The sequence below is a fragment of the Rhodotorula toruloides genome (genome assembly GCF_000320785.1).
Source record: "Rhodotorula toruloides NP11 unplaced genomic scaffold Scaffold33, whole genome shotgun sequence".
NCBI classification, from domain to species: Eukaryota; Fungi; Basidiomycota; class Microbotryomycetes; order Sporidiobolales; family Sporidiobolaceae; genus Rhodotorula; species Rhodotorula toruloides.
Window position 1 is genome coordinate 1 of NW_015622993.1, and position 25,825 is coordinate 25,825.

At 61.4% G+C, this 25,825-nt stretch overlaps 10 protein-coding genes across 10 annotated transcripts; 5 read left to right on the forward strand and 5 right to left on the reverse strand.

Moving 5' to 3' along the window:
• Nucleotides 1-728: 728 nt before the first annotated feature.
• On the forward strand, nt 729-2,022 carry RHTO_05441 (alpha/beta hydrolase; the record flags this gene model as incomplete). Its single annotated transcript, XM_016419102.1, has 7 exons — nt 729-968; nt 1,051-1,178; nt 1,232-1,293; nt 1,353-1,486; nt 1,551-1,722; nt 1,803-1,898; nt 1,964-2,022. The coding sequence occupies 7 exons, from the start codon at nt 729-731 to the stop codon at nt 2,020-2,022; spliced, it is 891 nt and encodes a 296-aa protein (XP_016269992.1).
• A 264-nt stretch (nt 2,023-2,286) lies between these two features.
• RHTO_05442 (protein of bacterial rhodopsin family) lies at nt 2,287-4,089 on the reverse strand (the record flags this gene model as incomplete). Its single annotated transcript, XM_016419103.1, has 10 exons — nt 2,287-2,550; nt 2,608-2,697; nt 2,759-2,797; nt 2,868-2,891; nt 2,962-3,077; nt 3,161-3,185; nt 3,242-3,296; nt 3,357-3,466; nt 3,538-3,840; nt 4,039-4,089. 10 exons carry the CDS (start codon nt 4,087-4,089, stop codon nt 2,287-2,289), a joined length of 1,077 nt encoding a protein of 358 aa, XP_016269993.1.
• A 366-nt stretch (nt 4,090-4,455) lies between these two features.
• On the reverse strand, nt 4,456-8,939 carry RHTO_05443 (ATP-dependent DNA helicase; the record flags this gene model as incomplete). The annotated part of the gene is made up of 19 exons (XM_016419104.1): nt 4,456-5,260; nt 5,329-5,503; nt 5,568-5,644; nt 5,707-5,834; nt 5,895-6,012; nt 6,072-6,295; nt 6,351-6,470; nt 6,532-6,805; nt 6,871-7,141; nt 7,198-7,287; nt 7,399-7,449; nt 7,512-7,605; nt 7,663-7,726; nt 7,785-7,847; nt 7,927-8,118; nt 8,182-8,248; nt 8,304-8,317; nt 8,384-8,488; nt 8,614-8,939. 19 exons carry the CDS (start codon nt 8,937-8,939, stop codon nt 4,456-4,458), a joined length of 3,258 nt encoding a protein of 1,085 aa, XP_016269994.1.
• A 208-nt stretch (nt 8,940-9,147) lies between these two features.
• RHTO_05444 (BTB/POZ-like domain containing protein) lies at nt 9,148-10,621 on the forward strand (the record flags this gene model as incomplete). Its single annotated transcript, XM_016419105.1, has 3 exons — nt 9,148-9,700; nt 9,753-10,556; nt 10,617-10,621. The coding sequence occupies 3 exons, from the start codon at nt 9,148-9,150 to the stop codon at nt 10,619-10,621; spliced, it is 1,362 nt and encodes a 453-aa protein (XP_016269995.1).
• A 622-nt stretch (nt 10,622-11,243) lies between these two features.
• RHTO_05445 (Major Facilitator Superfamily protein) lies at nt 11,244-13,434 on the forward strand (the record flags this gene model as incomplete). The annotated part of the gene is made up of 13 exons (XM_016419106.1): nt 11,244-11,365; nt 11,428-11,435; nt 11,515-11,555; nt 11,623-11,665; nt 11,725-11,820; nt 11,882-11,935; nt 11,993-12,031; nt 12,094-12,231; nt 12,290-12,495; nt 12,557-12,568; nt 12,632-12,973; nt 13,036-13,121; nt 13,188-13,434. 13 exons carry the CDS (start codon nt 11,244-11,246, stop codon nt 13,432-13,434), a joined length of 1,434 nt encoding a protein of 477 aa, XP_016269996.1.
• A 93-nt stretch (nt 13,435-13,527) lies between these two features.
• On the reverse strand, nt 13,528-15,985 carry RHTO_05446 (FAD dependent oxidoreductase; the record flags this gene model as incomplete). The annotated part of the gene is made up of 8 exons (XM_016419107.1): nt 13,528-13,765; nt 13,824-13,857; nt 13,925-13,932; nt 13,997-14,046; nt 14,105-14,579; nt 14,648-15,027; nt 15,162-15,346; nt 15,667-15,985. 8 exons carry the CDS (start codon nt 15,983-15,985, stop codon nt 13,528-13,530), a joined length of 1,689 nt encoding a protein of 562 aa, XP_016269997.1.
• A 934-nt stretch (nt 15,986-16,919) lies between these two features.
• RHTO_05447 (40S ribosomal protein s16) lies at nt 16,920-17,637 on the forward strand (the record flags this gene model as incomplete). The annotated part of the gene is made up of 4 exons (XM_016419108.1): nt 16,920-16,988; nt 17,104-17,456; nt 17,527-17,553; nt 17,628-17,637. 4 exons carry the CDS (start codon nt 16,920-16,922, stop codon nt 17,635-17,637), a joined length of 459 nt encoding a protein of 152 aa, XP_016269998.1.
• Nucleotides 17,638-18,779: 1,142 nt separating this feature from the next.
• On the forward strand, nt 18,780-20,487 carry RHTO_05448 (uncharacterized protein; the record flags this gene model as incomplete). The annotated part of the gene is made up of 5 exons (XM_016419109.1): nt 18,780-18,822; nt 18,887-19,222; nt 19,280-19,303; nt 19,399-19,704; nt 19,763-20,487. 5 exons carry the CDS (start codon nt 18,780-18,782, stop codon nt 20,485-20,487), a joined length of 1,434 nt encoding a protein of 477 aa, XP_016269999.1.
• Nucleotides 20,488-20,606: 119 nt separating this feature from the next.
• Nucleotides 20,607-22,560, reverse strand: RHTO_05449 (alpha-1,6-mannosyltransferase, glycosyltransferase family 22 protein; the record flags this gene model as incomplete). The annotated part of the gene is made up of 7 exons (XM_016419110.1): nt 20,607-21,162; nt 21,214-21,449; nt 21,509-21,618; nt 21,677-21,916; nt 21,979-22,152; nt 22,211-22,349; nt 22,405-22,560. 7 exons carry the CDS (start codon nt 22,558-22,560, stop codon nt 20,607-20,609), a joined length of 1,611 nt encoding a protein of 536 aa, XP_016270000.1.
• Nucleotides 22,561-22,727: 167 nt separating this feature from the next.
• On the reverse strand, nt 22,728-25,761 carry RHTO_05450 (cell cycle checkpoint protein rad17; the record flags this gene model as incomplete). The annotated part of the gene is made up of 11 exons (XM_016419111.1): nt 22,728-23,026; nt 23,096-23,351; nt 23,411-23,569; nt 23,624-23,757; nt 23,814-23,887; nt 23,950-24,294; nt 24,379-24,799; nt 24,859-25,096; nt 25,150-25,337; nt 25,418-25,655; nt 25,720-25,761. The coding sequence occupies 11 exons, from the start codon at nt 25,759-25,761 to the stop codon at nt 22,728-22,730; spliced, it is 2,394 nt and encodes a 797-aa protein (XP_016270001.1).
• Between the last annotated feature and the right edge of the window lie 64 nt (nt 25,762-25,825).

Genomic DNA, 25,825 nt, shown 5'->3' on the forward strand with positions numbered 1-25,825 from the left:
TCCTGTGTGGGGGCATTAGCTTTTGCCGACGCGGTGATGCATGGCAGACCGAAGCCATTTGTTCTCCTTTTGCTGCAATGCTGAAGAAGTCACCAAGCAGGGGTGAGTTGGCATAGAACCTTTTTGGACCTGCCAGACAGTCAGAGCTGGCATCTCTGGCAGCTTCTGAGGTATTCGGGCTTGGGTGAGCATACTAGTGATACAGACTGCAAACTCAGCATCAGCGCCTCTATTCACTCGGCTGCATGGTGTAGTTGGTCATCACGTATCCTTAACACTCGCTCGGTGATTCGGATAAGGTCCTCAGTTCAAACCTGGGTGCGGTCATTACCCTTTTGCCCCGGGGCACGCACGCAGGCCTGGTCCAGCTTTTTGCGGATGCCAGGAGGATGAGCTGACAACCGCCCAACTGTCAGGCACGGGATACAAATGTAAGATCTGCTTGCGTGACACGCATCGGAGCTATCGTCTAGTGGTTTAGGACGCAAGGTTTTGATCCGCTTCAGACCTCCTTGCAACCTGGGTTCGAACCCCAGTAGCTCCTCGCTTTTTGCGCGTCTCCTTCCCTTCCTCCACCTCCGCGCCCCTTCTACCGTCCTGCCTACTCTTTTGCTTCTCATCGCTGCGCGCCCTCTTCGCTTAAGCAAGACCCGGCGTCTCGCCGCGTTCTCAAACTCTTCCCCGGCTTCTCCCTCGCTTTCTCTTCCACACCCCTCTCTCCTGTCGATATGCTCCGCTCAGCGCTTGCTCCGGGCACTGGAGTCGCTCGATCATCCATCGCCCGGCAACACCGCTGCCTCGCGACATTTGCGGGCAACACCGTCCGACTCGCATCCGAGAAGCAGGCCGCCGCCGACTCGTCGAAGCCGCCGCTCGTGGTCCTGCACGGTCTCTTCGGCAGCAAGCAGAACTGGCGGAGCCTTGCAAAGGGGCTGGCCCAGCGGCTGGGGCGCGACATCTTCACTCTCGTGCGTTCATCTCTCGGCATGCCCAAGTGGGGGCGAACTCGAGACAGCGTAGCAGTACTGACGCAGCAGGTGTACGTTGCAGGACCTGCGAAATCACGGCCACTCGCCGCACAAGCGCGAGTGCGCATACGACGACCTGGCTTCGGATGTCAAGGCCTTCATCGAGCTGGAGGAGAAGCTGGACGATTGTGTCGTTGTGGGACACTCGATGTACGCCCGCTCATGCCTTCGGTGAAGCTCTCATGCTGATCTCGGCCATGCAGGGGCGGCAAGGTCGCCATGGCGCTGGCGCTGGGCGGCTGCGATGCCCTCTCCCGCCTTGTCGGTACGTAGCGTCCGTCTCCGTCCCTTTATGGAGCTTGCGCTGACTACACGAACTTTCAGTGATTGACATCGCACCTGCGGTCGGCAAGATCTCGCCCGAATTCCAGGCGTACCTCGACGCGATGAAGGAAATCGACGAGGCGCAAGTCATGTCGCGGAAGGAGGCGGACGCGATCTTGCAGAAGACCGAGTCGGTGCGTAGGCTATCAGCAAGCGAGGGGGACGACTGCACTAACATCCCTCGACCGGCTCACGCAGGACCTCGGCGTTCGCCAATTCTTGCTCACCAACCTGGACCGCAGCTCGCCGTCTGACCCGTACCGCTTCCGCCTCCCGCTACACTACCTCGCCAACGCGATTGGCGAGATTGGCAACTTCCCCTACCAGCCAGGCGAGCGAGTGTACGAGCAGCCGTCGCTCTTCCTCAAAGGCGAGTCCTCCCATCCTCTGGCCTGCTGGTTCAGTCCTCCACCGTACGAAAGATTGCTAACAGCTTCACGCCCTGGACAGGGAGCCGAAGCAAGTACATCAACTCGCGCAACATCCCTCTCATCAAGCAGTTCTTCCCCAACTCGCAACTTGAGACGCTAGAGACGGGTCATTGGGGTGCGCAGATCTCCCTTGACGTGTCGTCACCTGCAGACGCAGCGCTGACGCCCGTCTTGATGCAGTACACGCCGAGAAGCCGAAGGAGTTCATTGAGTCGCTAGACAGGTTTCTCAACCAGTAGATGTTGCACCGCTGCGGATGCGCAACAACGACTGTCGTATGCTCTACACGAAGTCTACTGCCCGTCGAGCCGCCGCTGGCGCGCAGAAGCTTGCAGCGCACGAACTGCCTTGAGAGTTCCTTCTTCGTGCTCCTCCTCGACCCTCGCTTCATGAAGGAAGACTATGCGACATTTTCAGAGTAGGGAGGGCTACAAAAGGCGAGAGTAACAAGTTCAAGCGATCTCCAAGCTAAGCGAGCATCCCCTCCTTCCGCCACCTCTCACTCAAACCGACTCGCGGAAGTTGTCGCCCCTGGCATCCGGAGCAGCCGCACCCGAGCCGACGTCGCCGTTAAGCTGCCTCCTCCCAGCGCCCGCAGGCTCGTCTCCACCCGATCCCGCCGCTGCGCCCGTGTTGCCCGCGCCGGTCGAGGCGGGTGGTCCGCCGCCGCCGTTCGTGCTCCTCATCGTGGCGGGCTGGTTGCCGCCGACGTTCGTGCCAGTCGCGTTGCCGCGGTCGTCGGCGCCGTCCGTCGCCTTGCCCGAGTGCTGGCGTGAGGAAGCAAAGTTAGCTTCGGTAAGCGTGAAGTGCGAGGAGGTACTCACGAAGCCAAAGCGTTCATAGGCGAGCCCCTCGATGGCGAAGAGGAAAGCGAACAACCACACGACACGAGTGAGGAAGTCGAGGACGCCGTACTGCGCGCCGGAAGCGTCAGTAAGGGGGTGCGGGAGTGGGCGCAAAAATCTCGGCACGCACCCAAAACATCTCGCTCGAGACCGTGAGGACGTTGCCATACTGCGCCAGTGCATCAGACTGGTCAGCAAAGCGGACGAAGGGGCAGTAAGAGAACGTTGACGAGACGCACCTCGCACAAGCCCCAGACGATCGGCTGTGGGTGCACGAGATATCAGCAGGTATGCTCGCCTTCTTCCAGCGCAACGCTTCGCGAGGCAACGCACGTAGATGAGAAAAAGAAGCCCGAGACTCGTTGCGGCCGACCTGACGGCGCGACAGCGATCGGCGCCGAGGCGACGAGCAGAGCGAGGTGCCGGGTGGAAGAGGTGCCAGACGACGTCTGCGGGGGAGAGGAGGCGGGATCAGGAGAGACGAGGGGGGTTGAGAAGGCCAGCCGGAGAAGGGAACGGTTTTGCGACGTACAGAAGAGGGCTGAGACGGCGAAGACCTGGACAGACAGCGTCAGTGATGCTGCTTGGCTGGAAGAAGGGCGTGCAGACGCACGTAGTACATCCACCTGTAGCGCGTCCTGATGAGCGTGCCAATCAAGGCTGAGATGCTGTATGCGGCGAACCGGTCAGCGTGGCACGTGTGGAGGGAAGAGCGAGACGTAGCGCACATGGTGAAGAGGGTGAAGAAGAGGACGATGAAGATGCGCGAAAGGTTGAAGCCGGTTGCGAGGAGGACAAGGAGGACGAGGAGCGGCCACGAGACGGCCCAGCCAATGTACTGGAGTAGGCGCAGGACGGAAAAGCGTCAAAGAAACGCGGAGAGGGGGTCGGACAGGACGGGGAACGCACGCGGGCATAGAAGATGGAGCGAGTCGGAGGGAACGGCGCTCCTCCGGCGAGCTGGTTGGCGCCGCGACTTCCCGACCTGACAAACTCGACGGGGACGCTCGTGTAGCCGAGGTTGGACGCTTGCGTGGCGTAGTGGAGGGCGGTCGCGGCGAGGATGGCGAGGCCGATGTAGTGGAAGGCGCGGTGGCGCTTCGGGCGCGAGTGGGCGACGACGCCGAGCGTGAGCATCGAGAGGGCGAAGATGCCGAACAGCGCCCAGCACCAGTTGCTACCGGGGCGAGAAAGGCCGATGTTCGACGTGACCTGCGCAGAGGGTCGAAGGCAGGTCAGCTTCCCGTTCAGTTTGCGGAGTTCGCCCATCCCTGCGCCGTCTCAGTCCTGCTTCGACACGCAGCACGGCCGTAAGAAGACTCGCACAGCGCTCCGTGCCGTCCACGCCCTCCTGCCCTCGAGCGTCTCCTCCCGCGTCGAAACGAGTCGAGGGGGACCCGGGGCACGCACCGGATTGGTCGAGATGGACGATGCGTAGCGCTTGACGACCTCCGGATGCATCGCTGCTGAGCTGAAGTGAGGCGAGGCGAGGGAGAGGGAGCGGGAGAGAGGCGAAGGAGGGCGAGAGAGGGCGCGTGCACTCGAGGTGCAGCTGGATGACGCAGGCGAGCGCCGGAGCAGGCAGAGACCAAGCTGAGAGGTCGAGCAGTGGTGGAAAGCGCGAGAACAGCGACACGACGAGCGACGAGACGAGAGAGCAACCCCTCGCCAGACCCGCCCTCGTCGACCTTCGCAACCCAACCTCGAGCACCCTCCTCGTCGCTATACGGTCAGCAGGACATGCGATGTAAAACGAGAAATGGTCTACAAGCAACAAGAGAGCGTGTGTGTGTGTGTGCAAATCCGGACAGCTCTCGTCCTCCAAGATCACCGCTTCGCCTTCTTGCCGCCCGCCTTGGTCGCTGCACCCCCCGACGACGCGGCGCTCCGCTTCTTCTTCGCCTTCGGGGACATCGGAGCCCCCGACTGGACCCCAACAGCGGACTCCTGCGCGACTTCCGTACCGTCCTCCTCGCTTTCGCCCGCGAACCGCTTGAACGCCTCGAGCTCGTCATCAGCGCCCTTCTGGAAGCTCGCCAGCAAATCGCGCCCGCCTCCGGTCGTGAGCGAAGCTGGCGCGAGCTTCGGGTTGACGAGGACGACGTCGCTGATCCTCGACGCGCGGGTCTCAACGACTCCAGGCGCGCCATCGACCGGAGGCTTGGGCGGCAGCGGGGCGAGCGCGCCGACGGAGGCGGCGAGAGAGGTCGGAGGGAGGCGTGGCGCGGCTGAAGGAGCGACAGTCGGCGGCTTGAACGGAGCGGCGGAACCGGCCGGTCGAGGAGCGGTGAACCCGCCGCTTTTGCTCGACAGCGATGACGAGGCCGGAGCAAAGCCTGCCGTTGTCAGATTGACGCCTGCTCCTGCGCCGCCAGCAACACTCTTGAACGTCGAGAGGGCCGAGCGGAAGCCGCCTTGGCCGGGAGGCACCGCCTGAGACTGCGGCACTACAGGCGTGCTCCATCGACCCTGGCTTTGCCCCTGGCTCGAGCCAAACGTCCCGCCGTAGCGACCCTGCGACCCGAAGCCGCCGTACCGCCCGCTCGACGAACCGAAGCTGCCGTAGTCGCGCGAGCCGGTAGGTTGCGAGGCGACGTCCCAGACAGGCGGGTCGACCGGCATCGTTGCGAGGCTGCGGGGAGCGCAAGTCGTCAGCAAGCTTGTCGAGAGCTTTCAGACGGCTCAAGGAGGGCGACGCACTACTCGTCGATCATTCTCTTCGCGACCTCCTCGCTCGGCGCTGTCCTGCCAAGCACCTTGGCGACTTCGCCACGCAGCTTCGGCGTCACCTTCTGCAGTTTCTTAACGAAGAGCGACGGGTAGGTCTGCGAGGCGGTGGCGATGAAAGGCGAAGGCTTCTTCTGCTTCATCTCGGCTGCGGTTCGTGGAAGAAGTATGAGTCAGCTAGGTAGATGAGCGGCGAAGGGATAGACACGGACCTCCGGCCATCCGCTGCGCAGCGTAAGAGAGGAAGCAGAAGCTCTGCGCGCGGGTGATGGCGACGTAGAGCAAGCGCCTGCAGGACCTCAAGAGTCAGCACAGCTCGTCGCTGCCGTCGACATCGAATAGTATAGGCACCTCTCCTCGTCAACCTCGTTCGCATCGGTCGAGCGGAAGAAGGGGTAAGTGCCATCCTCGCACGCCGGGATGAAGACGACAGGCCATTCGAGTCCCTTCGCGGCGTGGCAAGTCGAGATCGTGACCTTCTGCTCCGAGAGATAGCGAGTCAGTAAGGCGCTCGAAAGCTCGAAGACGGCCGAACGCACCTCGAGCTTCGCATCGCCCTTCGCGGCCTGCGTCTCCGTGTCGGTGGCGAGCATCGAAGTGGCGAGGAAGATCTCCAGAGGGGTCGCCGCTCCTTCCACGGCTGCTTGTGAGCTTAGTCTGCGAAGTGAGACGAGTCAATCTCAGCTGCACCTTTCGTACTCGGTAACTTGACGCACGGGACCTCGAGCTTTTCTGTCTCCTCGCTGCCTTTCCTCCCCCTCGACTTGGGCTTCGGAGAGTCGACAATCTCGATGTCCGAATCATCGTCCTCGATGCTGAGCGAGCCGTTCTTCGGGAGAATCGCGACCTCCTCAAACTGCGAGTCGCCCTCTTCTGGGTCCGCTGCGGTGGCGAGATCGGCCGTCGAGGGGTTCTCCTGCGCGACGACGGTGGCGTACGCCTGCGGAGCAGAGGTCAGCACGGATCACTCCTACAAGACGCCGGAACGGACGCACCTTGAGCTCCTCCACGTTCTCCCATCGCTCAGCCGCGTCGTGCGAGTGCTGCTTCTCGAGGTGCGCCCTGTAACCGACGCGGTCGACTATCAGGTCGATCAAGCTCGCAACATCGACGCCCTGCGAACCGTTAACCGTCAGTCCACGACTCGGTAGGATCGGACGACGCACGGAAGCGCACCTCGTCCGCCTTCGTTCGCCCATCTCGCACGAGCTCGACCAGAGTCCTAATGCCCTTCCTCTGCGCAGTCGTCATACCCTGCACGATACTCTGCCCCTTTGCAATCTTGACGCACACCTCAAACGGCGAGATCTTCTTCTTCTCGGCGGTAGCGACGATTTCGCGGATGGTCTTGTCGCCGATGGCGCGGCGAGGGACGTTGATGACGCGCATGAGGGCGGGCGAGTAGGACGGGTTCGAGAGAAGCTGAAGGTAGCACAGCATGTCCTTGATCCTGCGCAAGCGGAATCGGATCAGCGCTACTGATGCCTCAACCCGAGGATCTCAAGCTCAACGCACTCGATGCGCTCGAAGAATTTGTGGCCGCCGACCATGCGACTTGGGATACCCGCCTTTTGCAGCGCGACTTCGATGTTGCGGGACAAAGCGCCGTAGCGAAGCAGGACGGCAAAGTCGTTGTACCCGACCAGCCCTCCGAGATGAGCAACGAGGTGCTTAATGGTTGAGGCGACAAAGGCGGCTTCGTCCTGGGCACTCGGAGCGGGATGCAAGACGACAGAGGAGCCGGCAGGATGCGAGGTCGTGAGAGACTTGTTGATGCGCTTGGTATCTGCATTCATCAACGTCAGCGTTCGTACCGAGACAGAAAGAGGGGAGCGTATGCACCTTGCCGTACGACGGCGAGAGCAGCACCGAGGATCGCGCCTGTGGAGCGGTAGTTTTCCTTGAGGAAGATCTGCCGGACAGGGTGGAAGTCTGTGAGATCCAAGGTCAGCTGAGCTGGTGGCTCTCGGACAGCGGCGCGTTTGGCTGGTCTCCACAGCGCGCCACTTCGCTTCGTCGTCCGCGAGGAAACGCTGAACGTACCCTTGAGCATTTTCTCGAGGTTCTCGATCTCGGCATTGCGCCATCCGTAGACTGCGAACAATTACGGCCGTCAGTACGCCTCGCTCTCGCGACCAGTCCAGACAGAAGCGCACTCGACTGGTCCGGATCGCCAACAACGGTCAAAGAGCCAGAGGGCGCCGCAATCAGCTTCACGATGTCGTACTGCACCGAATTGGTGTCCTGGAACTGCGATAGGAGCATGGTTAGCTGAAGTGCGCAGAGTCGACGGTTCACTGCGCTCACCTCGTCGATGAGCACCGACTTGATCTTGGCGATGACGCGTGGGTGGTTGCGGAAGAGTTGGTAGCTGGCGAGCGGTACATGTGAGCTGCAGGATCGTCGAATGAGTAACGGGACGGACGCACCCTCGCACAAGCAAGTCGTCGAAGTCAAGCGCATTGCCGCTGGCGAGCGCATCCTCGTAGGCCCTGTTGAACGTGGTGCGGAAAAAACAACTGGTTGGCTGAAGTACGAACAGAGGCAGTGAGGAAGACCGCTCGAACGCACTCGTACATCCTCGCTACCCATTCGATCTTCTCCTGATCGACCGCTGCGCTCCTGTCCGCCCTGTACTGATCGGGCGACATCATCCTGCTCTTGCACTTCGAGATGCTCTCGAGCCACGTCTGAGGCTTCATCTCGCGCTTGAGGTTGGCGGGAACGGGCAGGGCTTGGAGGAGTCGCTTGATGATGCCAAGGCTGCGGATGCGGAGCGTCAGTCAACCGCGGAAGCCTACTCGGGTACAAATGAAGCGGACGTACCAGTCGTCCCGGTCCGTGATCAGGAAGTTGGAAGCAAGATTGACGAGCTTGGCGTACTTTCGCAGGTCTGCGGAGGCATTTCGTCAATCCGCGGCTCAAATGGCGGCAAGGATCGAGCTTACATCGCACGCAAACGCTACGCGCAAGCGAGCATGGCGAGGCGTGAGCGCACACTTGCAACGGGGAGAAGCGGGAAACGCACGAATGGAACGTCCCCATCACAAGTTTGTCGACCGTCTCGGCGCCGACGATCTTGCTCAATCGGACCTTCATCTCGTTCGCGGCCTTGTTAGTGAACGTGACGACGCTGTCAGGTACAGAACGGAGTGAGGAAAACATAAGTCAGCTTCGGGGCGCAAAGAGCGTTCCGCAGGAGGCGTGCACTGCTGCGAAAGCTCAGAATGGCCTCCTTAGCACTGATGGCAGACTCACACAAGCTCCTCTGGCTTGATGCCGCCCTTCTGCACCAGGTAAGCGACCCTCGTCGTCAATACCGCCGTCTTCCCGCTTCCGGGACCCGCATGAATCGCCAGACCGCCTTCTGCGCTTGCCGTGACAGCCTCCCTCTGCGCCGGATTTAGTTTGGCGAGGTATTCGGACGGCGAAGGGCGGCCGAAGGAGAGGGTCGACTGCTTGAGGCCGTCTGTCGCGCGTTCGGCGGGTCGTGCGGGTTGTTGGGCGACTTCATTCGTATTTGACGGTTCATTGTCCGTTACTGGCAGGTACTCGGAGTCGCTCAAGTCGTCGGACGGCTCCATCGCTCGAGGTTGAGCGATGAAGATGGGTTGCGCGATGCGGGCGCGTTGACGGGTTGCTGGGCGGTCAAGCGGGTGTAACGGCAGTCCAAGAACAAAGTCAAGCAGGTCTGTAGCGCGTCTGAGCGTTTGATAGCGAGTGGTGGCTGTCAACCCGCGTCTCTCCTCTCTCCCTCCGACGCTTCACCTTGCTTTGGCTCAAGCGCTCGAGATGGCTGCTACTGCTGCTGAGGCCAACGGGAAGGTTCGTAGCAGGCCGAAACTCGTCAAGCAGATCGTCGACCATGCCTTCCACCTCTCTACCGAACTGCACCTCGAGTTCGATATCACGGCGTCCTTCAAGGAACGGACCTTGGCGATCCCGCATATGCCATTACGAGGCGACTGGGAGTGCTGTATCAGCAGAAGTAAGCGGCAAGATGAGCCTTTCGTCGAGCTCTATATCCATCATGGCGAGCTGCCAGTCGGCTGCATAGGCTCGCACGTAGCGGTGTCGTGGGAGTTCTTCGCCGTCGACGCGGTCAAGTCGTGGCAGATTGCAGAGGACGACTGGGACCCTGAACCGGTGCCGGCTGGCACGAGGACGGGACCGTATACGGGGTTCAACGCCGCGGTCTCGCAAGGGGAGATCGACGATGCAAGGAATCGGTCTGGAGGAGCATTCGATCCTGTGACGCATCGTCATTATTGTCTGCGGTTCGAGATGCGACAGGCTGCGACGCGACCGTCCGACGAGGCGAAGGAGCTCGCCGAGCGCATCGCTGGTATGCCAAAGTTTCTTCGCCAGCTCAGCACGTATTCACGACCCATTCACAGACCTCAATCTCTCGCCAATGCCCTACGACGTCCGCCTCTTTTCCCCGAACGTCTGCCACGATGGCGCCGAGCTCTGGGTGGAGGGCGACTTTCTCGCGCAATGCTCGGATTACTTCGAGACCCTGCTCTCTTCCGACTTCACGGAGAACGTCCGAGTATCGCACAAACGACCGAGAACACGCGCGAGCGGCGTGGCGACTACGGCCGACGCAGACCACAAGGACTTTGCCGATTCCGACGACGAGACGGACGAGCTTTTTCTCACGCAGAACCCGCCTTCTCTACACGTCCACGAGGGCGAGTGCGGCCTCGAGTACAAGCAGATCGTCATCACCAAGACCGCCTTCACGACCTATCGCGCGGTCCTCGCCTTCCTCCGCACCGGCTACATCGCGTTCGCCCCACTCACCTCCGCCTGCCAGCCGCTCAACCCCTCGTCGAACCTCACTCGTGCTGCACGTCTGAGCGAGCTTGCCCAGAAGGAGCCGATTTTCCCGGTCTCACCCAAGTCGGCCTTCCGTCTTGCGCACTTGCTCGACCTCGACCGCCTGCAGGAGCTCTGTCTCGCCAACCTTCGACAGAGTCTCACGACTGATACGGTGGCGCACGAGCTATTCCATGAAGCATCAGTGTGCTTCGATGCATGGCGCGATGCTATCGTCGGATTCGTCGTGGAGAACTGGGATGCGGTGATGGCGACTAAATGCTGGAAGGACGCATATGCGCGACTGGAGCGAGACGAGATTCCCGGAGCGACGCCTATTCTTCTTAAGCTCATGGAGAAGAAGCCGGCCGGAGCGAAGGGTGAGTACTCGACGCTTCTCGGCTCGTCACGCCGGCTAACTCCCGATCTACTGTGTCCAGCCTGACGACGAATCGGTAGCAGCATCGACGTCGTCGGTTCCCTGCAACAAGCAAGCATTCAGACTTGCGTATGCGTTATTCTTGATCCTCGCGACTGCACGTCCTCCGCTTCCGCCGACACACGCTTGGGGCCAGTGTCGTGCCTGGGTAAAGCTCTTGCCTTCGCCTTCTGCTTTTGAGGCTGGACGACCGACTGTACCTCCTGACGAGCGGAGGAAGAGGTCGAGTTGCGGAAAAGGTTCGTCCTCAATTTCCACCTCCTCCCGCTCGCAGGCTGAAGCGTCGGCTCGTGGCTACAGCCTTTTTCGAGGCGAATGGTGCAATGCGCCACGAACCCCGTTCGAAGTCACACTGTTCCCTACCCGCATCCCCCAAAGACTCGTGGACGCGATCTCCGCTCCTCGAAGTCAAGCTCGCCCGAGCGCCAGTATAGCAATCTTTGCTCAAGCCACAGTCAACTTTCCGCTTCACCCGCTCCGTTGTTCTTGGCCGTCGGGACCGGCTTCCCACGCTTTGCGGGCCTCCGGATCCTTGCGATGGCGACATTTCTCTGCTGCATCCGCCAACCGCTCGCGATGGCTCTCTTCCTCCTCTCTGACACCCACAGACTCGCTACGGACCTCCAGCATGATGACCGCCGATACGAATGGCGAAGCGACGCCGACGGCGACGAGGAGGACGTTCTACCGCACAACGCTCTTTCAGATGCTCGTGGTCGGGCTGATCAGCTTTCTCGCGCCGGGACTCTGGTGCGTCGCATTCGGTTGGTGAGGCTGTAGACGAGCGTGGGCTGATTCGGTTTGGTCCACAGGAACGGAGGTATGCGGCATCTCACACTTCATACCATCGTTTCAATCGTAGGCGGCAGCACAGTGAGCTGACTCACATTATCTCACAGCTCAGGGACTCGGTGCTGGCGGCGCGCTTGAGCCGTACCTCGTGAGTCTCGAAATATCGTATTTAGTCTTCCGCTGAGAGCGCTGCTCATGTCGCTTCTGCCACGCAGGTTTCGCTTTCGAATTCGCTCGTGTTTGTCCTGATGGGCTTTGGTGCGTTGCCCGTTCCTCGTCTTGGAGCGCGTCGACGCTGACCGCTTTTCTCCTTACAGGCTGCGTCTTCGCGCCCGTCATCGTGAACAAGCTCGGCGTCAAGAACACGCTCATCATCGGCACGCTCGGATGGTCTGTCTACACTGCTGCACTATGTGAGTGCGCCATGGACCCATCGCTCGCGCTGCGAGCTGACGGTTTCTCCTGCTCCACCAGACCAGAACAACCGCTACGGCACCGAATGGTTCGTGATCTTCGGCGCTGTCATCTGTGCGTACACTGGCGTGTGTTAGCGGTCGCGCTCGTGCTCACGGATCTCGCAAACAGGCGGCCTGTCGGCCGGGACGTACTGGGCTTCCGAAGGCGGTGAGTTGGCATCGTCTGCTAGCCCGTCTTGCGGGCAGAACTGACTCTGATCCGCCCTCCAGCCATCGTCCTTGCGTACCCCGAGCCGCACAAGCGCGGAAAGTACCTCGCGCTGTGGCTGTTCTTCAAGAACTCCGGCCAGATCGTCTCGGGCGCGATCAACCTCGCCACGAACGCTCACAACTCGAAAGGCGGAAAGGGTGAGCAGCTACTCAGCCAAAGGACAGTTCTAGCAGTCACTGACCGTCACTCGCGCAGTCAACTACAAGACGCTCATCTCGTTCATCGCCCTGCAAGTCGCTGCGATCCCGCTTGCCTTCTTCATCTCGAACCCGGACAAGGTTCAGCGACAGGATCGCAGCGAGATACCGCTCAGCGACCAGACGAGTACGAAGGAGCAAATCCGGCTTCTCTGGAAGACTTGCTCGTCTCGCAAGGTCGGCATGCTGCTGCCCGTCTTCTTCGTACGTCCATCATGGGGGTCAAATAAAGCTGTAGTCACTGACGATTCTGTCCCTCTTGCAGTCGTCCTGGTTTGTGCGTCTTGGACGGGACCTTCGCAAGTCTGCCTCAACCAGCTAACCTCGTCGCCACCCGCAGTACTGGGGCTACGCCTCGCTTCATCTCACACTCTACTACTCTGTCCGCGCTCGCGCCCTCGCATCTTTCCTCTCGGCGATCTGCGGAGTCATCGCGACCTCTCTCCTCGGCACCTTCCTCGACTCGCGCCGCTTCTCGCTCGCCTTCCGCGCTCGAGCAGGAGCAGTACTCGTCTTCACGCTCTTCAGCGGCATACTCGTCTGGGCGATCGTCGTTCAACACCAGTTCACACAGCACAACCCGGGCAAGCTCGACTGGACAGACAAGTCGGGCAGGTTCAGCAAGGGCTTCGGCATGTTGATCATGCTGAATGCGAGCGGTAACGCCGTGCAGAACTACCTGGTGCGTCCACGTCGTCAAGCTCGTCTCGCTCCCACAACGCCAATTTCCCTTCTGTCGCATAGTACTGGCTCATCTCGCACCTCGCCGTCGACCTGGGAGAGACGACTCGCTACGCCGGTCTGCTGCGCGGCGTCGAGTCGTGGGGACAGTGCGTACTCCCCGCTGTCTGCCCTCTCGAGGCATGAGTTGACGATCCTCCTCCTGTCGCTACCAGATGCTGCTCGTTCGGCATGAACTCGACTCACTTCAACCCGACGTACACGGTCGTCATCAACATCGTCTTTTGGGCGGTTTCGCTGCCGTCTTCGTTCTTGACCATCATGAAACTCGGCAGGGAGGAAGGGTACGGCGCAGAGCGGGCGGGTCAGGTCGAGGACATTGAGCGGGAGCGCAGCATTGACGAGAAGACTGTCGAAGGCGAAGCAGCGTCGTCGAAGGAGCGAGAGGAGGAAGTAGTTTAGCCACGATCTTGGGTAATTTCGTTTCGTTCACCTCGCTGTGCACGGCTTCAAGCGCGTCGCCATCGGAGAGAGCAGTGATAGCGAGGAGACAATCTACAAGCCCGTCTGCCCTTTCTCCCCGCCGTTCTCGCCCCGAACCCAAACCCAGCCCTTCTCCCTCTTCTTCGCACCTGCCTCGCTTTCCTCCGCCAACCGGGTGTCTCCTCGTCCTTTCCCGTCGATAGTTGTGAGCAGGTGGCGAGGGAACCAGGCGGGGAGCGTGAAAGGTTGGGCGGTGGTCGAGGTGGTTTGGCGAAGCGAGTGGTGGATGAGCGAGGCGAGGAGGTGGCCGCTGCGAACGCCAAAGCTATCAGTACGGTCTGAAATCGTCATCAAGCACTGGAACGTACCAGAGAGGGGCGCGAGGCATCCCGTGCCCAGAATCTGCGACAGAATGGAGATCAGCTCGTCGTCCCCGGTTTCCGCAGACGTGAAAGGGAAGGAGACAAACAGCCCGCTCTGCACGGCGAATCAGCATCAGACTGAGTCAAAGCGGGATGAGCAAGAGGAGGAGATCACGCACGAGATCCATTGGCCCTCCTGTCGTTGTCCGTCGATATAGACCGGCCCAACCTGCGCGGTGTCGCGCGCATCAGCTGGGAGTCCTCGCGCGACAACACTCGGAACGCACCATCGGGTTGCCCTCCGACCTGTACCCCATGATTCCCGTCCATTCCATTACCGCTTCTGTCCCATCCATCGCCTTCCCGAACTTGCTGGGGAACAACTTCCCCATCGCCTCCTTCAGCTTCCCACTGACAACTTGATTGACGCTCGCATCATCCGCGACTCCCCACTCCCATCCTTCCGCCTTCTCCCTCTCGCCTCCAAGAAGGATCTCGCCCCTCTCCCTTCCGGCAGCCGAGTACGATCGCTGGAAGAAATACGCGTTAACGCCTTTCGGGTGGTTCGAAGAGTGCGGCGGGTCGGGAGGAGAGGAGGGCGAGAAGGCGGGAGTCCAGTTGGGTGAAGAGGAGGACGAAGTCGGGTGAAGCGCGAGCATTTGGGCGCGAGTTGGGAGGATGCGAGAGTGTGGACTGTTGGGTGCGTTGAGTGAAGGAAGGACGTGTGACGCGTAGCCGTTCGTAGCGTGGACGACGTGCGTTCTGCGGAGGCAAAGGAGGATAAGTCTCGGTTTTGCAGCGTGCGAAAGAAGGGAAGAAGCTTCACGCACGCCTTGATATCACCCCGCGCCGTCTTGACCACCCAGCGCCCTCGGCCTCCTTCTCCAGCAGCACCCTCAACAACCTTGTCAACGAGACAATGCGTGAAAAGGTCCACCTCGACCGGCTTCTCGCTACCCTCCCGCTGTGCCTTCACAACCGCCTCCTCCGCCTTCTTCTGCGCCCTCCTAAACAAGCCCGTCACAAACTTGAGCGGATACAACGTGTTGCCCGGAACGAAGAGGCCCCTCTTCGTTTCGGCGCCGTACTGCTCGCGCGCTTCGGCGGAGGAGACCCATCGGACTGTGGAGGTGTCTTGACCTGCTTTGGCGGCGAGAGCGAGGGAGGATTCGATGGCGGCTATTTCGGCGGGGCTGTCGAACATGGCGAGCTGGGAGAGGTGACCGCAGAAAGGGCACAGATACGGAAGTTCGACAAAGGAGAAAGTGGAAAGGGGGCGAAAAAGCGGAGCCCAGTCAGTCACTGCCCACGCAAAGAACCGCCCAAATGCACAAAGCGACATACCGTCCCCGCATCCTTCCTCAAATCCACCCACTCGCTCCACCCCTCGCTCTCGCAAGTCTCGACAACCCACTTGATCGCCCCTTCCTCGAGCCTGATCGCGCGACGGGCTTCGTCGATGCCGTGAGCGGAAGAGATGTCGGCGAAGTGGGCGATCGGGTAGGCGGTTAGGTGGCCGCCGTTGCGACCTGTTGCGTGTGAGTGAGGGAGAGATGGTGAGAGGGGAGGATTACAGTCCCACAGGGTGAACGTGGAGGGCGACGGAAAGACCGGAAACAGCGGAAGGGACAGTGCAAGAGTGAGGAAGGCGAAGGAGACAAGGACAAGGCAAGCACGAAGGTCGGAGTTGACGATGCGGTTGGTCGGGAAGGGCGGGGTTGCAAGTGGATCGAGGATATGAGGCAGTGCGGGACAGTCCGTCAGCTCTCCGAGTGTAGCATCTGATGACCGGGCTTGCGAAGAGCCGAATCCTCCTGGACCACGAGGACGACGAAAACTGAATACGCACCGGTCGCTCCCGAGCAGAACGTCCTCGCCTCCAGCACAACCACCTTCACCGTCCTGCCCTCGAACCGCCCGCCCTCGTCTCCCGTAAGCAGCCTCACAAGCTCGTCGACGAAACACGTCCCGGTCAATCCGCTCCCGATGACGACCACGTCCGCCTCCTGCGGCAGCTCGGCGTCCATCCCTGCATGTGTCAAGACGGACGACCAGTTCTGGAGCCAGTACGAGGGGAGCGGGTCGGGGTGGGGAGGTGGAGAGGGAGGGAAGTGATTCGAGTCGGAGGGCCAGCCGTGCGTTTGAAGAGGCGAGATGGGCGAGTCCATCGTGACCGGCTGTTGCAGCAGCTCTTTGACCGTAGCAAGCAGAGAGAGAGAGAGAGCGGCCGCAAGATAAGCGAGCGATGAGTAAGACGAGTCGTCCCGCGTGGGCCAGCGGCGTCCGGCCGACAATAGGAGGTCGTGCGAGCCCTCGCGTCTCGTAGCTGTGGAAGCAGTGCAACAGCTGTGCCTCTGCGTCCAGAGTCGACTGGCTGGGCGGGGAGCTCAGCGAGAGTAGCGGGGTGAGCGAAGTCGAGGTGCGGGTTCGCAGTCGCCTCGTCGCGCAAGCGGTTCGCTCTTCCGCTCAAGTGCGCACGAGCAGTTGCGAGAATCCAGTGAGCACGCCAGCCTGGCCCCAGAGCGAGCGAGAGGTGGTGAGCGAGAGTCGACCGTCGCCTGCGAGCTCGAGGCTGGGTTTCGCTTCGTCTTCGCGCCCTCTCGTAAGCTCGCGTCTGGTCTGGCTGCTCGATTGCACGTACACGCACTACACCACTCGCCCAGTCGACCCACACCACCCACGCATCCGGCGAGTCGACGAGCGAGGCGGACGGACGAGGGCAAACTCTGCCCGTCGAGGCAGCAGGCGGAATGGCACAGGCGAGGGCAGGGCGTGGTTGTGAAGGGCAGCATCGTTGGACTGGAGTGGATTGAGCGCGGACTGGACCCGCTGGACGAGCACAGGTGACCCGCCGCCAGCTCGAGGACTTGCGCGCTGACCACTTTGCCCTTTTCCCGCCCCGCCCGTCTCGTGCGCACACAGTCAAGGTGCGTTTCCAGTGATCCTCTAGGGGAAATGCTGTCGGAATGCTGACTTTCTGCGTCGTTGTCCCGCCCCGATTCGCCTTGTTGCCGTCCCGCCTCGCCTCACCTTCACCTCCTCACACCGCCTCCCGCATCCATCTCTCGCCCTCGCCCGTACGAACGCGCCATCCGACTGCAGATGTCGGCAACCCAGTCTGTCCAGACCTTCGGCAAGAAGAAGACCGCCACTGCTGTCGCTTTGGCCAAGGTGAGATGTCGGTCCTCGCGCGGCGGTTCCGGCGGACGGGAAATGGCGGAAGATGCGGGAGCGAATCGCGGTCGAGCAAGGGTCAGCGTAGCTGACGAGGTTTGGCGGCATGCAGGAGGGCAAGGGTCTCATCAAGATCAACGGTGTCCCCCTCTCGCTCTACGGCACCCCCGTCCTCCGCGGCAAGGTCTACGAGCCCGTCCTCATCCTCCAGAGCTTCGTCTCGTCGACGACGTCGCTCCCCTCGCCCCTCTCGCGCATGGACATCCGCCTCCGCGTCTCGGGTGGTGGACACACCTCGCAGCTGTACGCCCTCCGCCAGGCTATCGCCAAGGCGGTCGTCGCGTACGTCGCCAAGTACGAGGACGCTGCCTCGGCGCTCGAGATCCGCAAGGCTCTCGTCGCCTACGACCGTTCCCTCTTGGTCGCCGACCCCCGTCGCTGCGAGCCCAAGAAGTTCGGTGGACGGTACGTTCACTCCTCTTTCTCTGCCCATCAGAACAGTTTCGCTGACTTGTCCTCATGTGTCCGCTCGCAGTGGTGCCCGCGCACGCTTCCAGAAGTCGTGCGTACTCGGTCCTCTCTCTGTTCAGCTACTTTCCATTCGCTCCGTTTCTCACGCGCACTTCCGCCACGCAGCTACCGTTAATCTCGCTCACACGCGCCATCACCTCCATCCTCTCGACTACCACCCAACGCCCTTTTTGTACACGGTTGCGCGCGGGTCTTCGGGCGGAGACGAGGAGATTGGTTGGGTTGGGTCGACGGACGTAGGATTGGAGGCTGGAGGCGTGAAACGAGTGGATTGGCTGGGAAATCTCTGCGCGAACTGGGGAAGGAGAGGCTGTCGGGTTGCTGCGTTTGGGCAGGACGCGGAGCGAAGGGCGATGGGATTGAGCGGTTCGCGACGGTGCTGGTCTTCAGAGCCCTCCGACGGTGGAGTATCGCGATCGGCCCACAGGTCTGGAGACGACGCCGGCCACGCAGGAGACGGCAGGAGCGGATGGGATGGGATGAGGATGGCAGATGGATAGAGACGACTCGCTGCTCCTGCTTCTCGCTCTCGCGCTGTACGCTTCTCAGCTACGCCCCCTGACGGTCCCGCTTAACGACCTCGACTGCGTCGTCACGACTCGACTCATCCTCAAGCAGTCTCGGCAACGCTTTGAAGGCTTCCTCTCTTCTCTCCGGCGGCGCTCTTGCGGTTTGGCTTTCGCTGCGCCTTCCAGGTCGTCTTGGGTGGCAGGACTGACGATGCACGCAGATCTTCGTCGCTTCAAGACCAAGAGGGGCGTCCATCAAACATCGGTTTTCGGCTCAACGCGAGCAGGACAAGGACAACTTTGACGCGCTACAGGGAAAGGGCCGTACCGGAGGGGACACACGCGCGCGACGACCTCTTGAGAGGAGTGAAATCTGGATTGGCTCGAAGGATAGGATGAGTGAGCGAACTCACCTCTTCGCAGCTTGTTCTTGTCCCGTCTCGCTCCTCCCTCCTTGGCTCCATCCCGCGGCTTGCGACTTACTGCCTGTCCTGCAACGCTGTGCGAAGACCTCCAGCGCTCACGACCTCGCCGCAACATCCGCCGACAGGAGTCTCACCCCTCCGCGCACGACCTCCTCTTCCTCGTCTCCCTCTTCCACGCCTCGCATCCGCTACAAACCGCTTCAGAGCTGTCGCGAAGGGCTAGCTAGCCTCCTTGAGATCGCTCACAGCCCGCCGCGACCCGCTCCGACGGCGCGCACCGCCTGTGGCGTCCTCCCTGGACCTCCTCGCACATCCCGCCTGCGATGAGCTCGACATCCGAGTGGACGCCGTCGCCGTCACCGCCTCGTGAGTCGTTCCCTCACCGAGAGGAGCGCAGCACGCAACTGACTGGACCTCACCGCTTCGCCAGCCCAACCCGCCGAAACGTCCGCTCGCCCTTCCAGCTCGCCCGAATCGTCTCCACCCGCTCCGACGTCCAAGTCGAAGCCGAAGGAGTACAGGCGGGGCAAGTGGACGGACGAAGAGTCGGCCGAAGTCCTCTTCATCGGCGACCGCTACCTCAAATCGACTTCGAAGACTTCGGCGGGAAAAGTCGAGGATTGGGAGGGACTGAGGGACAAGTTCAAGACGCATGCGAAGAACAGGAGCGTCGCTGCGCTGAGGGGCAAGTACCTGGCGTTGGTCAAGAAGCGCGCGAAGGACAAGGAAAAGGCGGCGGAAGGGAAATCGCCTGAGCACGACGAAGGTGCGTTCGCGAGCTCCTCCCATCCTGCCTCGTACTGATCGCGTTCAAGTTTCACAGACATCGTCATCGTGGAGCCGAAGCGTGCGCCCGCGCCACCTCAAGCTCCGTCGCAACGTTAGACGCCTTCCTCGTCAGCTTGCGAAGGTCAACCCGTTCGCTGACTTGCTGCCTTCCAGCCGCCCCTTTCAGCCCGCGGTCCCAGTCCATCATCGACCATGGCACTGCTGCCGCCGTCGCCTATGTCACCGGCAACCATGCCGACCCGTTCCAGCTCGTTCCTTCTCCCTGGACCGTCGCCGAAGATGCAGCACTCCTTGCCACACTTGCGACAATGCCTCTCGGACCGGTGCGCTGGCCGGCGGTCCACACGATGGTGCAGAAGACCTATGAGCAGGCCGAACAGCGGCAGTTCTTGCGGACGCAGCAGGAGGTGCAGGTCCGTTGGGACTCGAGGTGGAGCAAGCAGGCGTTCTGGGCGAACGGTGCGTCCTTTCGCCGCCGCAACGAAGACTGCGCACGCTGACCTGGTCGTCCTGCAAGTGCCTCGCTCTCTCGCCGCGCCCATTAATCTCATCACCCAGCAACTCGGGCAGGGGATCCTCCAGTTCCTTACCACCTCAGACGCTGCCTTCGCTCGCAACATCGTCGAGAGCATCGGAGGCGCCGCCCTCACGCCCGTCAAGCCCGCTGTCGTCCCGCCGCAACACAGCCATACTCCTGCGCAGGCGGGACCTTCGCACTTCACGCAGCAGCCTGCCTCGACGTCCTTCCGCCGTCCATCCGTCTCACTCCCGTCCGCTCCAAACGTCATGGCTCACATGCAAGGATCCGCCGCTTCGCCCACGCCCGTGGGCCCAGCCCGTACTCCCTCCTCACCCCTCGACGACGCCTCGACGCAGGTGCAGCGTCCTGTTAGCACCGGCACGATTCCTCAGCAACTCTCCTCTCCGCCAGCGAGCGCAAGCCACCTGACGCCAGGTCGTGCCGCGCCTCCTTTCCCGTACCGTCCTTCGCCAACTCTCGCTACATCCAGCATCTCTCAGCCTCGTAGCGCACCGGTCTCCTCGTCCAACGAACAAGGACTGTCGTTCATGCAGGCTGAAGACGGTGAAGGTCTCGGCTATGCTTCGCCAGGCTCCACGGTCGCCTTGGGACAAGCTGCAGCGGGCGCGACTCAGGCGTACGAGGGAGGTGCAGGCGATGTGCGTCGCCCAGAGGAGGAAGCAGGAGACGAGCCAGCACGGAAGAGGACGAGAACGGCGTGAGCGGTAGGCGGATGAGCTGGAGCTGGTGCATTTGCTTGTCGGAGTCTCGCTTGTTGGCATAGTCTAGGCTCTTGCAAATCTTGTTCCCATACCCTCTATACCCAAGTCTACGAGATACACTACCGCAGCTTGACCACCTTGACCTTGACTGCCTTTCTCGCAAACTCCCTCCAGCGTCCTGCAGCCACAGCGCGCGAGTCGAAGCCGTCGAAAGCTGTCGCCTGGTACAGCACCTCAACGTCTCCTCCCTTGACCTCATCCTGCGACTCCGTCGCGTCCACGAGGGCATAGTCGAAGCGGCCGCCCGAGACGAGGCGGTCGAGAGTCGAGTACGCTAGGTCCTCGCTCCGGTCGAATTGGACTGGCGGAGGCGTCCAGGATGATCGAGAGAGGTACCATGCCTTGTCATCCTTGACTCGCGTTGCGTGCGCCGAGTCGAGGAGGACGAAGTTGCTGGCGCCCGACATCTTCGCTTCGATGCCAACATGCACCTGCTTTGGCCGTCCGGAAACGTCGGTCGGCGAGGCGTTCTCGGCGAGGTAGTTGTTGAGGAAGGTGACCGCCGAGTAGCCGGGGTAGTTGGCGGATGAGGCGAGGAGACCGAGGCCGGTGAGGAGGAGATTAACCGCGACGATGGTGAGCAAGAGGCCGCGGCGGAGTCGTGGGGAAGCGGTACTGCGAGAGGAACGTCAGGTATAGTACAAGCAGGCGCGCTAGCTAACGCACAGAGATCCGATGGCGACGATTCCTGCAGCAGCACCGACCGTGAAAGCCGGAACAACGTAGACGACGAAGCGCCATTCCTTGTGCTTGAGCACGCTGAGGATCGCGACATAGGCGAAACAAGGGAAGAGGAGCCGGCGAGTTCTGCGGTCGGCGAGGAGGGAGAAGACGGCGGGCAGGAGCGAGAGGTGGAGGAGTTTCGGGAGGGCCGAGGTGAAGTAGTAGAGAGGCGGCGAGATCTGCAGAACCGGAGGAGATCAGTCGGGGTGCTGGTCGACGTGAGGTCAGGTCTGCTTACACCCCATTCCGCAGAACGGCCCTGCAGTACGTTGAAGAGGAAGGCCTGCCCTTCGGGCCAGAGCCACGTCTCGCTCCGCCAGAAGTAGCTGTCCACCAGCACGCTCAGGGCTGTGCAGGAAGAACTGGTCAGCAAGCGCGAATACTCGAGTGCCTCGCCAGTACGCACCCAAACTTCCGGCCGCAGCCACCAAACCCGTCGCGATCAGCTGTCCCGGTCCAACGAGACGCCGCGCCAGGTGCTCAAGGGCGAAAGGCGCAATGAGAGCTACAAGCTCGAGTCGCATGATGACTGCGGCGAAGGTGAGGATGGAGAATGCGCCGAGAATGTGCGTGCGGGTGGAGAAGCGAGGTTTGCTGACGGACGAGAGAACGGGCGGGGTGATGAGGAGGGCGAGGGCAATTTGGACTGCTCGGTATGTCTGTCAGTCAAGTATCCTGCGGCTTTCAGCGAAGAGCAATCCGTCGCACCAAGGGGAAAGGCGAGCATGTTGGGCAGTGTCCGGCCAGCCCAAAAGGGGACGTGGAACTGCGTCGCCGCCAACAGGAGGAAGTACTTCGCCACCTTTGCACCATACGCTGCCCGTACTCGGCGCGAAAAGAAGGCGAGTGCGAGTGCGTTCACCAGGGCAAGTGTGAGGCGTACTGCGACGAGGCAGAGGTCAGCGACACAAGCTCAGCCCGAGCTGGAACGCGCACGTACCGATAAGCTGAGCATCATCGCCTGTCCTGACGAGCTCCAACTGGCTTGCGAGGCGGAGGGGAAGTGCCGAAAGTCCAGCGAGAGCGAGTGGGCCGATTGTTGAACGAGGAACGGCGCCGGTGAACTCGAGATGGTCGTACTGTGCGCAGAAAGAGTCAGCAGGGCCAGGGTAGCAGACTGGAGTTCCGACGCACCCGCTCGAGGCCACTCGCCTCTACACCGTTCACGAGAACATCCCGGACGAAGTGCAGCGTGAAGGACTCCTCGACCTTCGTTGGCGGGACGAGCAGGACGTGGGCAGCAAAGACGAGTACCAGGAGCACCTCGTGCCCTCGCGGAGCTATCCGCATCGAGTGTACGTGTGAGGAGAAGGGCAAAGAAGCGGACTCGAGGCGCGAGCGAGGCCAACACAAACCAAAGCGCTTCCTGTCCTGCTTGCAGCTCTCTGACGAGTCGAACAGAAGCTTGCATTGACTCACGAGGAGACGCGAAGAAGAGGCAAAGCCAAGCGGGCGTTTCAATCCTCGATGTCGTCGTCTGGATCGTACAGAAGCGGCTCCCGCTCGCCCTGCATAACCTCATGCGTATCCTCCGCATCCTCCTCGTCAAGTTCTTCCAGAACCCTCGAGCGTGCATTCTTCCCGCTGGCGCCGCCCGACGTCCGCGACGGCGGCGCGCTCGTGTCGACCAGAACTTCTCCGTCGACCTCCTCTAGCGCTCCCTCCTTCTCCCCCAGCGCACCGCCGGTTACGATCGGTTGTGCGGCTTCGGTGAGAGGCGGGAATGTGGCGAGATCGAGAAGGAAAGGGTTCGCGTCTGGATTGGCGGAAGCAGTAAGTCAGCAAACCACGCGCAGACCCCGCCTGTTTGAGCGTTAATACGCACCTTTTGGCTTGATGACGCCCATCCACGGCACGCGCTCCGCCACGACCGACCGCTTCTCCTCCCTCCACAAACCCTCTTTGCCTCCGATCTCGTCCAAGCCTTCCTCGTTCTGCCTTCGCAGCTTGAGCGTCTCCCACAGTTCCGACTTGCGCAGAACTTGCTTGCGGCGAGGGACGGGAGACGGCAGGTTGAGCAGCGTCGAGCGGACGGAGACTTGGAAGGCATAGAGTGACGTGAGCGGAAGCCGGCGGTACGCCTGCAGAAGACAGCATCAGCACGCCTGGAGATCAATTGAGCGACTGGCCGGACTCGTACCTCCTCGCCTTCGCCCTGCAGGGTCATTAACGCGTCCGACTCGCTCAGAGCGTCCATGATCCCGCTGCACTCCTCGATCTCGTTCGTGAAAGGCGGATAGTTGTGGTGCAGATACGAGAGAAAGACGTCGGTGTCAAGCGGAGCTTCGGCGAACAGTACCTGCGAAAGAGCCAGTCAGCATGAGTCTAGCAGCGGGAAGGATGGGCGACGCACGTCGGGATCAACCTTGCTCGGTTCCCTCGTCCACTGCTTCCGCAAGTGCTTTGGCAGCTTGTCGGACTGTCTTTCCTGTAAGATGCCGGTCCGCCCAAGATCCTTCTTGTCGTCTTCGGCGGATTGACCCCATCCTGCGCGAAGGCAGAGTGAGCGAAGTCGTCGATGTCGTGCGATGGATCTGGCTTACGCTTGTTGTATAGGACTTTACCGAGAGCGTGGAAGATGAAGAGGGAAGACTCGCGCGCGGTGACGAACTGCAGTCTGTAGGGACAGTGTAGGTGAGCCCGATACGTGGACCTTGAGTCAGTGGCGCGAATACGCACAGCTGCTTGACCTTCTCCTTCCCACCGTACGACGTCGAGCTATCCGCATCCTCGCCGCCGCTGACGTCGCCACGCTTCCGCTTCTTCCCCTTCTTCACACCCTTCTTCGCCTTGCCGCCCTTCGCACCAGCGCCAAAGCTCGTCGCGTCTCCCGTTCCCTCCGTCGTCAAGAACTGCAAGCTCATGACCGCCGATCGAATATCGCCGGACGAGTGTGCGATGAGGAGGTCGAGAGTGGCTTGTGAGGGTCGAGCGGCTGTGAGAGGTGGATTTGGCGAGGAGTATGCGCGGTCGAGCATGCGGACGAGCGCTTTGCGCATGATGGTCGGCGCGATGGGGTTGAAGCTGTGAGTCGGAAGCGTAGGACACGGTTAGTCTTGTGCGCACAGTTGACACCAGTCCCGAAGAGGGCTAGAGAGCGTGACGCACGAGATCTCGCGGCAGGCCGGGTGGTTGAGGATCTCGATACCAAGGACGCTCCTTGCATCGAGACTCTCCCTTCGACGGCCGTTCCCGTTGAGCCAACCTGCTCCGCCGCCATCATCGTCGCCCGGTCGAGCCATCGCTTCACTGATAATGACGACGAGAGGCGAAGTGACACGCGGCGATGTCAGATATTGGTTGATGGCTGAGCGGAGGGCGAGCTTGGTCGGGTAGTGCGAGACGTTGGGCAGATCTTCGAGGAGGATGAGGCGCCGAGACGGTGAGCTGCCATCTTCGACTTTGGCCGAGGGGGTTGCGCTCGACGTTGAAGATGACGGGTCGGAGGGATCAGGCCCAAAGTCGAGAGCCGACGCCATGCCTGCTCGAGCGAGGAAGGAGGAGAAGCGGTGGACGAGCGATTCCCGAGCTACGCTTTAAGAACGTCAGCCGGTCCACACTGACTGATGACGAGGGAATAGAACGCACCGTCATCGTTGGCGTAGTCTACGTTCGTTCCCTCCTTCCATTCGACAATCTCGGCGCCCATCTCGTTCGCAAGCGCCTTGACGGTCGCAGTCTTGCCAGCCCCGGCAGGCCCCGAGAGGACGAGCACGCGACGGTACTTGGCGAGTTTCGGGTTCGGATCGGACGATGTGAGGGTGAAGGATTCGGTGAGCCACTTTTCGACGTCGGTAATCTTGCGTGCATGAATTGACAAGTCGTCCTGGGGACGCAATGTGTCAGCGGATGGAAGAGAGAGCCTTGGAAGGCACGTACGCGATCCCGTGGTGCATACTTGTCCACCCACAGGTCAAGGACGCCCTCCTCGTCTGTCGCCTCCTCCATCTCGACCGCTTTCCCCTTCCCCTTCCCGTTCGCCGCGGGCGCCCTGCCTTTCTTCGATACCCGAGGGGATGAAGCAGGGCTTGACGATGTGCCAACCTCGATTTCCTCGTCGTCTGCAGCTGCAAAGAGGGACGAGAGAGAACCCCCACATGAGGAGGTCAGCTTGGGTCAGGCAAAGCACAACGGAGCTGCAACGCACTCAGATCCAGTACAGCCGACTTCTTAGCCGCCCGCTTGCCTTCCCCGTCCGCTTTCCGCTTCTTCTTCGGCAGCGCCGGCTGCTTGAACTCCTCCTCGCTCAGGACGTCGTCCGCCCCATTCTCGCCCTTCGACTTGCCCGGCTTGCGCTGTGTAGGCGGCTTCGATGACTTTGAAGACGATGCCGCAGAGGAACCGAGCTGCGAGGGCAGGAAGGACGAGATGGAGAACTGCTTGAGCTGCTCGAGTTGAGGGAGAGCAAGTCAGCTTCGACGCTGCGGTGAGATGAGCAGCGCGACGCACCGGTTTCTGAGAACCCTGTGAGCTACCAGAAGCAGCCGGCATCAAGCGGGAAGCAAAGCGGTCAAGCAGGATGAGGTCAAGAAGGGAGAGGGAGTCGCGAGGAGAA